This window comes from Hypomesus transpacificus, unplaced genomic scaffold (genome assembly GCF_021917145.1).
Source record: "Hypomesus transpacificus isolate Combined female unplaced genomic scaffold, fHypTra1 scaffold_195, whole genome shotgun sequence".
Taxonomy (NCBI): domain Eukaryota; kingdom Metazoa; phylum Chordata; class Actinopteri; order Osmeriformes; family Osmeridae; genus Hypomesus; species Hypomesus transpacificus.
Window position 1 is genome coordinate 205,537 of NW_025813740.1, and position 12,500 is coordinate 218,036.

The 12,500-nt window shown below is 53.9% G+C and overlaps 1 protein-coding gene across 1 annotated transcript in view; it reads left to right on the top strand.

The window, feature by feature from the left end:
• Positions 1-11,643, top strand: part of LOC124489686 (microtubule-associated serine/threonine-protein kinase 2-like) — a 19,235-nt gene extending 7,592 nt beyond the window's left edge. The window contains exons 2-3 of the mRNA XM_047052062.1: positions 10,279-10,420; positions 11,461-11,643. Of these exons, the coding sequence (XP_046908018.1) occupies positions 10,279-10,420; positions 11,461-11,555 (237 nt within the window). The 3' untranslated portion in view covers positions 11,556-11,643. The remainder of the gene's footprint in view (positions 1-10,278; positions 10,421-11,460) is intronic.
• Positions 11,644-12,500: the final 857 nt, after the last annotated feature.

The window sequence follows — 12,500 nt, forward strand, 5'->3', positions numbered from 1 at the left end:
ATCCGGCAACCTTATGATTACTAGCCCGACTCCCTCACCGCTCAGCCATCTGACTCCCTAGACTAGCACATCATCCCTCTCAGTGGGCCTGAGTCCAGCTCTTTGGCTCCCCTGAACTCCCTGGCCCGGCCTGGCCCTCTGCTGTGTCATTCTCCTGCGGCCAAAGCTAATGAAAGCCAGAGTTATTGAGCCATCCTTGTTCTGCTCCAGCATTCATCCTGCCTTTATCACTGGTTATTAGTCTGTTTATGTACCTGTCGTTCCACATCCTCCTCATAGGGTTCTATAATCCTCTTTCTATTTTTCTACCTTTACCTCCTCTCTGTCCCTCTCTCTCCTCTGTGTCCCCTAACCCTCTCCTCCCCTCCTCCTTTCTGTCATGACATCACAGCCGTCATGTCTTCCCTCCCCGTGTCCCTCGGCAACCGTCAGAGGAACAGCCGGCAGCAGCTGTAGGAGCCTGAGAGGAGGAAGTGGAACACGTCTGTGGCCTGTTGCCTCTCGTCTCTCTCCTACCTGCTCTTTCTCACACTCACACACGCACACTCACACACACACACACACACACACACTCACAGCCTGTGGTTCAGACATCTGGAGATTGGGAGAGGCTGAGGTTAGAAACAGATGCTGCTTGACACGACTCAGAGGAAACTCAACTGTCTATAGGAGGAGGGGGGGGGGGGGGGGAGGAGGAAGAAGAGAGGAGGAGGGGGGGGGGAGGAAGAAGAGAGGAGGAGGGGGGGGGGGGGGGGGGGGGGGAGGAAGAAGAGAGGAGGAGGGGGGGGGGGGGGGGGAGGAAGAAGAGAGAAGGAGGGGAGGGGGGGGGAGGAAGAACAGAGGAGGAGGCGGAGGAGGAGAGGAGAGAAGACCGCAGTCTCCAGGTACCTGCCTATTAGCTAAATGCCTCCAGTCCTCTCTGCCCTTGGTCTGGACTGTTCTTCACAACATGAAGCCCAGACATGGAGCCCCTATGATGACGTATGAATGCATAGCTGTAGGGAGACTACCCAGCTGTGCCTCTCTGGGAACCAATCAGATGAATTATACAGACATTATGCACAAATGAAAACCTAGCATGCAGTTTATGGTAATGAGCCAGTGGAGGGAAAATCCTATTTAATGGCTGTAGATTGTTTTCTTTACAGGGAGGTGAGGAGGGGGAAGGGTTTGAGCGACGCACAGATTTTTGATAGGGACGGGGGGGGGGGTGGTTTCGGTTCTCTAATTCCCCTGATAGACACGCCACAACGAGCGCTGGAGTGGGAGAAGGGTCAGGGGGAGAGGACTCACACACACACACACACACACACACACACACACACACACACACACACACACACAGGGGTAAATAACATCCCTTGAGTCCCATCAGAAAGAATTGTGTCTCAGGGTGTCATTACCATACTGATGAGGCTTCTTCATCAAGCCCTGCTGCTTTCATATTCTCAGAAGGACAAACTCAAGCCCTGACTGAGCCCCTCTCTGCCTCAGCTAGCTGGCTTCCTCACTGCCTCAGCTAGCTGGCTCCCTCACTGCCTCAGCTAGCTGCTTCTCTCCCCACCTCAGCTAGCTGACTCTTTCTGCCTCAGCTAGCTGGCTCTCTCTCTGCCTCAGCTAGCTGGCTCTCTCTCTGCCTCAGCTAGCTGGCTCTCTCTCTGCCTCAGCTAGCTGGCTCTCTCTCTGCCTCAGCTAGCTGGCTCCCTCACTGCCTCAGCTAGCTGACTCTCTCTCTGCCTCAGCTAGCTGGCTCTCTCTCTGCCTCAGCTAGCTGGCTCTCTCTCTGCCTCAGCTAGCTGGCTCTCTCACTGCCTCAGCTAGCTGGCTCTCTCACTGCCTCAGCTAGCTGGCTCTCTGTCCACCTCAGCTAGCTGGCTCCCTCACTGCCTCAGCTAGCTGCCTCTCTCTGTCTCAGCTAGCTGACTCTCTTTCTGTCTCAGCTAGCTGGCTCTCCCCTTTGCCTCAGCTAGCTGGCTCCCTGTCTGCCTCAGTTACTGTCTGTTCTGTCTGGGTGTGCACTAAGATGCAGACAAAGCCCCTTTTTTCCCACTGATGCACAGAAATGAAATGTTGTAATTAGGATAGGCAATCGCGTTCGAAAGGCTGATGTCTTTTCATGGTTCATGGAGATGTAATTCGTTTTCTTTGTCCGTGCAAAAATGTGAAGCATAGATTCTTGTGATGCTTTTCCCTTTATGGTGTGTGTGTGTGTGTGTGTGACGTGATGCGTGTCTGTGTGTGTGTGTGTCTGTGTGTTATTGTGACTCCTTCTGCTCCCCTCCTATTCCTGTTACACAGCAACTGGACACGGAGGGAAGTTGCACAAATGGTTTCATTCCTCTTTTATCAACTCATGACTGAAAGTGTGTGTGTGTGTGTGTGTGTAAAGTAGTTGGCATGCTAACACATGCTAATGCTCAAGATTCAATCAGACAGACTGGTTTGCTCTAGTCTGTCCAGACTGGTCCCTGACCCCCAACACACACACACACACACACTGCCCTAGCCTGTCTGCTGAGTCATCCTGCCTGCCTGCCTTAGGAGATGAAACAAACCAAAAGCTCAGTCTGTCCTGTCCTAGGCACTCTATATATATCCACACCCACACCCACACACACTTCTCTGGCTGTCAGAGACCTGTTTGACTCAGCATCAGTTGCAGCAAATGAACCTTATCGCTCTCTCTTTCTCTCCACCACCATATAAAAGGCCATTTAACTCATCTCCTCACTCCATTACTGCTTCTGGACCACAGACAGTTCTAAATGCTAATGTGTGTGTGTGTGTGTGTGTGTGTGTGTGTGTATACATCCATTCCTCTATGCGCGCAGTCTGAACTATCCATCAGAGTCAACCTTAGTCAGCCCTTAGTGAATTATTCATTAAAACAGCTCTTTGTTTTAATCATTAGGACAAGAACTGTCAGTCAATATGGTGGCAACACAACCCCCACCCCCGACACTCACACACTCACACACACACACACACACACACACACACACACACACACACACACACACACACACACACACACTCACACACACACACACACTCACACACACACACACACTCACTCACACACACACACACACACACACTCACTCACTCACTCACTCACTCACACACACACACACACACACACACACACACTCACTCACTCACTCACTCACACACTCACTCACTCACACACACACACACTCACTCACTCACTCACTCACTCACTCACTCACTCACACACACACACACACTCACATTTGACAACTCACAACACCCGTGTTTTAGACTTCCTCTCTGTTCCACCTGCTCTCTCCTTGACTCAGTGCCTCCTGTTTTGCGTTCTGCTTTCTCAGGTGTCAGACTGGTTTAATTAGTCTTTCCTGCAGCTGTGAGCAGAATCCATGGACAGACGTGGAGCGGAGAAGCTGGAATGCTGATGGAGGCGATCTGACAGCCTGCTGGTTGCTGCCTGAGGGCTGTGCTGTAGTGTGTGTGTGGTGTCCTTCACCTTGAAGACCTTAGCCCCAATGCTCAGGGTCTTAAAGGTCAGGGGGCGTTTCATCGTTTGACCTCCTATGTTTACTTTGAGGTTGGCCTGGCTACTGCTGATTGGCTGGGGGTAGGGAGACGGGGGGGGGGCATTTAGCTAAGGCGGCCAGCAGGTAATGTTTGGTTTTTCTAGGAGCTCCCAGTAATAGCCATTCCTCCCAGCTGTGACGGTGATTCTGAGCTGACTGTCCGGTCGGGCTGTCTGTTTTTTTATCCCCTGTGAAAGGGCAGAGCTGTCAGGCAAGTGGGGAGAGGGCAGGGGGGGCTGGGGCTGGGCACCTGTGCCTGGGGAGAAAGACTGGGCTAACCTACCCTCCTGGATCTTTCTATCCCTCCTGCTCCAGGACTGACTGGCTGACTGGCCTTTGAAGGTCACACGCAAGGGGGGGGTCATTGATGCTGGAGTCTGGCACCACCATTATTCTCTCTGGAGCTGTCAGCCCTCCATACATCCACCTCGCAAGGCCTTCTCTACTCTCTATGTCAGGCCTGTCCTGATGTGTTCTGGTCTAGCTCTAGCCTGGCCTGGTCTGGCCTGGTCTGGTCTGGCTCTAGCCTGGTCTGGCCTGGTCTGGTCTGGTCTGGCTCTAGCCTGGTCTGGTCTGCTCTAGCTCTAGCCTGGTCTGGTCTGGTCTAGCTCTAGCCTGGTCTGGTCTAGCTCTAGCCTGGTCTGGTCTGCTCTAGCTCTAGCCTGGTCTGGTCTACTCTAGCTCTAGCCTGGTCTGGTCTGGTCTGGCTCTAGCCTGGTCTGGTCTGCTCTAGCCTGGTCTGGTCTGCTCTAGCTCTAGCCTGGTCTGGTCTGCTCTAGCTCTAGCCTGGTCTGGTCTGCTCTAGCTCTAGCCTGGTCTGGTCTACTCTAGCTCTAGCCTGGTCTGGTCTGGTCTGGCTCTAGCCTGGTCTGGTCTAGCTCTAGCCTGGTCTGGTCTGCTCTAGCTCTAGCCTGGTCTGGTCTACTCTAGCTCTAGCCTGGTCTGGTCTGGTCTGGCTCTAGCCTGGTCTGGTCTGCTCTAGCCTGGTCTGGTCTGCTCTAGCTCTAGCCTGGTCTGGTCTGGCTCTAGCCTGGTCTGGTCTGCTCTAGCCTGGTCTGCTCTAGCTCTAGCCTGGTCTGGTCTGCTCTAGTCTGGTCTGCTCTAGCTCTAGCCTGGTCTGGTCTGCTCTAGCTCTAGCCTGGTCTGCTCTAGCTCTAGCTCTAGCCTGGTCTGCTCTAGCTCTGGTCTGCTCTAGCTCTAGCCTGGTCTGCTCTAGCTCTAGCCTGGTCTGGTCTGGTCTAGCCTGGTCTGGTCTGCTCTAGCTCTAGCCTTGTCTGGTCTGGTCTAGCTCTAGCCTAGCCTGGTCTGGCTCTAGCCTGGTCTGCTCTAGCTCTAGCCTGGTCTAGCTCTAGGCTGTGCTGGTGATCCCTGCTGTCTGAGGCAGTGGCAGGTGGAGTCTGACAGACTAGTCCAGTCCTCGATAAAGGAGGGTTTGGAGGGGAGAGTCAGGGAGGTGCTGGGCCGAGGAGCAGGGGCTGCACTGCATCACAGCTGTAGCAGACAGATTAAAGGGGGGGCGGGGGGGGGTGAGAGACAGGGGCAGTAGTAGCTAAAATAGCTCAGCCCCCAAACCCTGAGTCATGACTCATAACCCTCTAACAAGCACTGGGCTTTTAATGGGTCGTTCTTTTACAGTTCCAGCGAAAGAAACGCCCGCTGCCTCATTCCTGCAAGCGAGGCCTCCCTGGTCTTTCACCGCTCCGTCTCACCTTCTCTCTCCTCCTTTCCTGTTCGGACCCCCCTCCCCTCCCCACCTCCTTGGTATATTCCAGTGGTAAGTGTGTGTGTGGGGCAAGACCACAGAGACCAAGTGGGGGGGGGGGCTCACTGTAATAACGCTGCACAAAGCACTTTCTTTGTCCTCACTCCCACCATCCCCAACAGAAACCCAATGAAACACCCCTCCGTCTTTATTTACTGCTCTACAGAGCCTTTCAAGATGCTCCCCATATGGAGGGGGCGGGGGGGGGGGGGGGAATGAATGCCCCAGTAATCCCAGCTAGTAATCAGGCCTGGACCAGCGCGTTGGGTTCATATTCTCCAAGACTGCTCTCTCTCTCTCTCTCTCTCTCTATCTCTCTCTCTCTCTCTCTCTCTCTCTCTCTCTCTCACACACAACGTGATTACACATACATTCTATCCATCAAATATCTACCCCGTGTTTAGGAAATGCCACTCTATCGTGTGTGATCGTTTGGACCCTTTATCTCTCTCTAACCACTAGGCCCAGCCCCTAACCCCTGGGCCCAGCCCCTAACCCCTGGGCCCAGCCCCTAACCCCTGGGCCCAGCCCCTAACCCCTGGGCCTAACCCCTAGGCCCAGCCCCTAACCCCTGGGCCCAGCCCCTAACCCCTAGGCACAGCCCCTAACCCCTGGGCCCAGCCCCTAACCCCTGGGCCCAGCCCCTAACCCCTAGGCCCAGCCCCTAACCCCTAGGCCCAGCCCCTAGGTCCAGCCTCTAACCCCTAGGCCCAGCCCCTAACCCCTAGGCCCAGCCCCTAGGCCCTAGGCCTAACCCCTAGGCCCAGCCCCTAGGCCCTAGGCCCAGCCCCTAGGCCCAGCCTCTAACCCCTAGGCCCAGCCCCTAGGCCCTAGGCCCAGCCCCTAGGCCCTAGGCCTAACCCCTAGGTCCAGCCTCTAACCCCTAGGCCCAGCCCCTAGGCCCAGCCTCTAACCCCTAGGCCCAGCCCCTAGGCCCTAGGCCCAGCCCCTAGGCCCTAGGCCTAACCCCTAGGTCCAGCCTCTAACCCCTAGGCCCAGCCCCTAGGCCCAGCCCCTAACCCCTAGGCCCAGGCAGTGAGAGTTCTGTCCCTCCAGGCGTCTCTACTGAAGCCCTGTCCCCTTGACACTGGCACGGTCCATCTGGAACACATCAACACCATTAACGGCCTGGACGAGCACACGCCTGTACACGGTGCTTCCACATGCACACACGCTGTACCGGGCTGCAGGGAAAACGCTTGTGATGCAATCCTCCTGTACAGGCATGCTTGTAATGTTCTCAAACAGGAAGGAACACAACATGCTCTACTCTGCTAAAGGGATTCGAAGCACACACAGCTGCCGCAGGGCTGTAGAACCACCTGCTGTGTGTGTGTGTGTGTGTGTGTGGCGGAGGGTGGTTGGGGTGTTAAGGTGTACCTCTTGCTGTCAGGAAGACATTTCATCTTCATCTCCCTCCTAGGGCCAGGCGATGGGGATGGGGCGCACTTGTTTCGTGAATGCAGCCCCCGAACATTCACATTTTATTATGCTAAGGGATTATGCCAAGCCCCAGGCCTAGCCCAGGCCCTAGCCTCTACCCTAGCCTCTACCCTCAGCCCTCGCCCCAGGCCTCGCCCCCGGCCTCAGCCCTCGCCCCAGGCCTCTCCCCTAGCCTCAGCCCTCGCCCCAGGCCTCTCCCCTAGCCTCAGCCCTCGCCCCAGGCCTAGCCTCTCCCCCGGCCTCAGCCCTCGCCCCAGGCCTCTCCCCTAGCCTCAGCCCTCGCCCCAGGCCTAGCCTCTCCCCCGGCCTCAGCCCTCGCCCCAGGCCTCTCCCCTAGCCTCAGCCCTCGCCCCAGGCCTAGCCTCTCCCCCGGCCTCAGCCCTCGCCCCAGGCCTAGCCTCTCCCCCGGCCTCAGCCCTCGCCCCAGGCCTCTCCCCCGGCCTCAGCTCCGCCCCAGGCCTGGCAGATGCTCGGGTTGAGCCCCAGGTGATGGATGGTGGGGAACATCCCATCACGTCCCTCCTCCACGGACGCATGACAAGACGAATGTTGAGCAAATAAAATTTCTCAAATTGCTGAGGGGGAGGGGAAGAGGAGGAGAGGAGAGAGAGAGGGGGGAGAGAGGGTTTTACTTCCCCCCCTGTGTACTGTAAGTGAACCCAGGTGCCTCTGGCTGTTTTCCAGTCAATTCCACAACCTGCTGGTTTTGCACTTCATGAACAGAGTGGTGGCAGGGTATAGTTCTCTAACAGGGAGGGTGAGAGCGTTAGGCGTTAGGGGTTATGGAATGGTGTTTTTTTTGTGTGGCGTTTTTGCTTTATTAATGAGACACAGACAGACGTCCCTGGGTGATTAAAGAGAGGGGACGATTGTAACATGTAAATGAGCCTTGCCTTTCCGTGTAAATGAGCCTTGCTTTCTCAAGTTTTCAAACAAGAATCTAGAAATGAAAGTGCTGCTCCCTTTGAAAGCGGACCAACATCTGTTTCTACCTTTTCTTGGTTTTAACGCTCATAGCGCAGATATATATAAATTACTTTCAAACACACCTGTGAAACGAAGACGTTCAAACAGATACTTGTTCTTGTTTCTTGATGAACTAACGTGCATTTACATTTAGTCATTTAGCAGACGCTCTTATCCAGAGCGACTTACAGTAAGTACAGGGACATTCCCCCCGAGGCAAGTATGGTGAAGTGCCTTGCCCAAGGACACAACGTCATGTGGCACGGCGGGGAATCGATCCAGCGACCTTCTGATTACTAGCCCGACTCCCTCACCGCTCAGCCATCTGACTCTCCGGATTTGCATTGAAGAACACCGCCTTCTTTCTGTAAAATTACCGGCATAAGTCTGTCACCAACCACCCCAGGCCTTAAGCCCAAAATGCTTTTGTACCGAATAGTTTTGTGATTGCTAGCACTCGCTGACAGATTTACAACGGTTAAGGCACTGTAAACAGAACAATCCCGGCCTTCGCGTCATTAGCTAGCGTCGCTTGCTATCCGCTAACGCTAGCCTGACCATACTCGCCTTTCCAGTTGCCATGACCCGTCGGTAAACGCATGGGGTGTAACGTAGCGTGCTGTTGAACGAGTTAACAGAGACAAGTTGTCCTCTTCACCGTACACCCTGCCTCTAACAGAGACAGGCTTTATTATCGAGTTCTGACTCCCATCGTTTGGCCTCAAGTTATTGGGAACATTCAGAGGGCAGGTGTGTGTGTGTGTGTGTGTGTGTGTGTGTGTGTGAGCCAAGAAACGTGTGAAGGTTATTGGATGTAGGCTCTCTAATCCAGCTGTAGGTTACACCAGCACAGTCTTTCATTTGGAGGTGGGGATTGATCCAGGGATTAAACACACGAATCATCAATTGGAAGCCTGCTCTACTGCTCAGCGTACCCATCACGACTGATCCGCACGTGTGTGTGAGGAGAAAAGAGAGGGAGAGAGGGAGAGAGGGAGAGGGAGAGAGGGAGAGGGAGAGAGAGAGAGGGAGGAATGGAGAGGGAGGAATGGAGAGAGAGAGAGAGAGACAGAGAGAGAGAGACAGAGAGAGAGAGACAGACAGAGACAGACAGAGAGACAGACAGCCGTTGCTTTGTATTTGCCTGTTAACCAAATCCAGTGTTTTAAAAGGTTCCCCATCAAGGACTGAGGCTGAAGGATGTTTGTTATTCCTTCTCAAATCTCGTGTCTGAACTCTGTACCAGAGATGCTGTGGCAGGAGGTCTACCTCTGTGTGTTTTTACCTGGGTCCATCACTTAGAAGTGCTTTGCCACCTGGTGGCTAAGGAGTAAATTACACCAGGCATATAGGAGAAAATTGGATTGTCACGTTTCAGGTTGTTTTTCCTGCGTCTATGAGCCACATTCAGTGGGGTTTAGTTGAGTTCTGGTTTAGGTTTTCTGGTTTGGTTCCCTGGTCTCTAACTTGTTTAAGGCTGCTAAAAACGTTTCCCTGAAAGCCCAAGCCCTTTGTGTGTGTGTGTGGTTTCGAGGCTGCAGTGTGTGTGTGTGTGTGTGGTTTTGAGGCTGCAGTGTGTGTGTGTGCGTCCTCCGGCACGGCGATATCCAGATGTCTCCGGAACTCCTGGCGACCAGGGGCTCATCAGTTCGCTGCTGGAGCGTGAGAGGAAATGACCTCATCTGAGACCAGGTTTCCACGCCGACCTTTCTTTGCGATCCTGATGAACCAAAACAGCCAGACGAGGCCAGCGGGAACCCAACCAGGCTAGTCTGGCAGGATATCGGGCACGTCTCCCTCCCTGGTGCCCTCCTCTCTGGTCCTCTCCTTCCCAGCGGCTGGAAGCCTGCCCTGGCAACACCACAAGCAACTGTGGTTCTGACTTTCCACTCTCCTCACATGTGAAGGGATAGTCTGGGTTCATAACCCCGGCTCCTCTGAGGCTGGATCCAGCCCTTGATTGATTGGCTTTTTGACTCGGGGAGTCGGTCGCTGGGCCGGTCTTGTAAAGTGGAGCCGCGGGGCTGGGAGTTGCATAATGAGTTGAACAGACGTGTGTGTGTGTGTGTTGGAGTAGGAGTGTGAACTGGGTTTGGCTGTGTGTAGCCCCCAGTGTTAGCATAGAGATCCAGTGTCTGTGTGTGGTTTTGCACTGTGCTTTATGACTTTGCTTTGGCACGGGGCCCACACGTACATGGCCCCTGGGTCTTTCTGGGCTTGGTGGGGCCTTGTTGGCCTGGACAGGGCCTCCAGAGCCAGGCTCCACGGAGCCTTCAGCAGCACCTACAAGCCTGTGCAGGGCCACACGGCTTGGTTTGCAGTATTTAATAGGCCTTTCTATTGTTCTCCCCCCCCCCCCCACCACCTCTCTGTCTCTCTCTCTGTCTCTCTCTCTGTCTCTCTCTCTCTCTGTCTCTGTCTCTGTCTCTGTCTCTCTCTCTCTCTCTCTCTCTCTCTCTCTCTGTCTCTCTCTCTGTGTCTCTCTCTGTCTCTCTCTGTGTCTGTCTCTCTGTCTCTCTCTCTGTCTCTCAGAGGGAGTATGCTCCTCCCCCTCCCCTGCTGTTCAGGAAGTTGAGTAACCCTGACCTGTCTCCAGCCGCCAACAAGACCAAGATCTACCGGCAGCTGAGCCAGGATGAGAGCCACGCCCGGCGCAGCGGCATGACCATGACTGGTGAGACACACACACACACAGCGGCATGACCATGACTGGTGAGACACACACACACACAGCGGCATGACCATGACTGGTGAGACACACACACACACAGCGGCATGACCATGACTGGTGAGACACACACACACACAGCGGCATGACCATGACTGGTGAGACACACACACACAGCGGCATGACCATGACTGGTGAGACACACACACACACAGCGGCATGACCATGACTGGTGAGACACACACACACAGCGGCATGACCATGACTGGTGAGACACACACACACACAGCGGCATGGCCATGACTGGTGAGACACACACACACAGCGGCATGGCCATGACTGGTGAGACACACACACACAGCGGCATGACCATGACTGGTGAGACACACACACACACAGCGGCATGGCCATGACTGGTGAGACACACACACACAGCGGCATGACCATGACTGGTGAGACACACACACACAGCGGCATGACCATGACTGGTGAGACACACACACACAGCGGCATGGCCATGACTGGTGAGACACACACACACAGCGGCATGGCCATGACTGGTGAGACACACACACACAGCGGCATGGCCATGACTGGTGAGAGACACACACACACAGCGGCATGGCCATGACTGGTGACACACACACACACAGCGGCATGACCATGACTGGTGAGACACACACACACACAGCGGCATGGCCATGACTGGTGAGACACACACACACACACAGCGGCATGGCCATGACTGGTGAGACACACACACACACAGCGGCATGGCCATGACTGGTGAAACACACACACACGTGTATACACATGCATACACAGGATATGGAAAAAGTACATATACAAAAATCCAAATCCTTTTTTCCTAAATATTTTTTCACACACAGTGTGGGGAGAGAACAGCAGATTTTTATTTTTTACACGACACAGAAACATTTCAAGTTGATTTATTTATTTGTACGTTTTTCCCCACACACAACAGAAACATTTCAAGGTTTTTAAAAACTTTCTTTTTAAAGTGTGTGTGTGTGTGTGTGTGTCAGGTAAGCAGCTCCTGCCGCTCTCCAGCAGTGTGCACGGGGGCGTGAGCCAGCTGCCGGGCAGGGTCCCGGGGAGCTTAACAACCTGGTCCTCATGAGGAACCAGACCCTGGGACAGTCTGCCCCCTCTCTCACAGGCCTGGTGAGTCAGTACACACACACACACTCTCAGACACACACACACTCTCAGACACACACACACACTCTCAGACACACACACTCAGACACACACTCTCTCTCACACACTCTCACACACACTCTCACACACTCTCACACACTCTCTCACACACACAGACACACACACACACACTCAGACACACTCTCAGACACACACTCTCACACACACACATGCTTGGACACTACCCCACACTGGGCTCGGTCAAATAAAACACTGCTATGATTCATGTGGCCACCATCGCTTCCACCAGTAGATGGCAGCATTGCTCAACCTTCCACAGTGAAGGCCAGAGCGAGGTCTCAGTTAGAGAAGGTTGTATACGGACAGCGTGTGTGATGGTTTACTCTACATCACCATCATGGCAGCCTGGACTCTTTAAATCATCATGTATTGAAACACACAGACAGAAGCAGATGGATCTGAGGCGTTAAGTTAGCATTCACACATACATATCATCACATGTTGTTTGCTCATGACGGCACAGTTGGACTTGACAGTTGGACTTGACAGTTGGACTTGACAGTTGGCTCACCAGGCTTGAGGAGAGGAATGTTGTCAAGGTACAACTGAGGTGGTCACACAGAGGAATGTGTGTTGATTCTGAATAGGAGGTTTTTTTGGAAAAGTAAATTTGTGAAATTGTAAGTGAAATGGGTTTGTTTGAATAAGAAATGGCTGGTGTGGTGCAACTGCTTGGTTAGCTGGCAGTTCTAACTACCCAATAAAGGTAGCTTTAACAATTTAAATCTCTCCTACTCTCTCTCTCTCTCTCTCTCTCTCTCTCTCTCTCTCTCTCTCTCTCTCTCTCTCTCTCTCTCTCTCTCTCTCCTACTCTCTCTCTCTCTCTCCTGCTCTCTCTCCTACT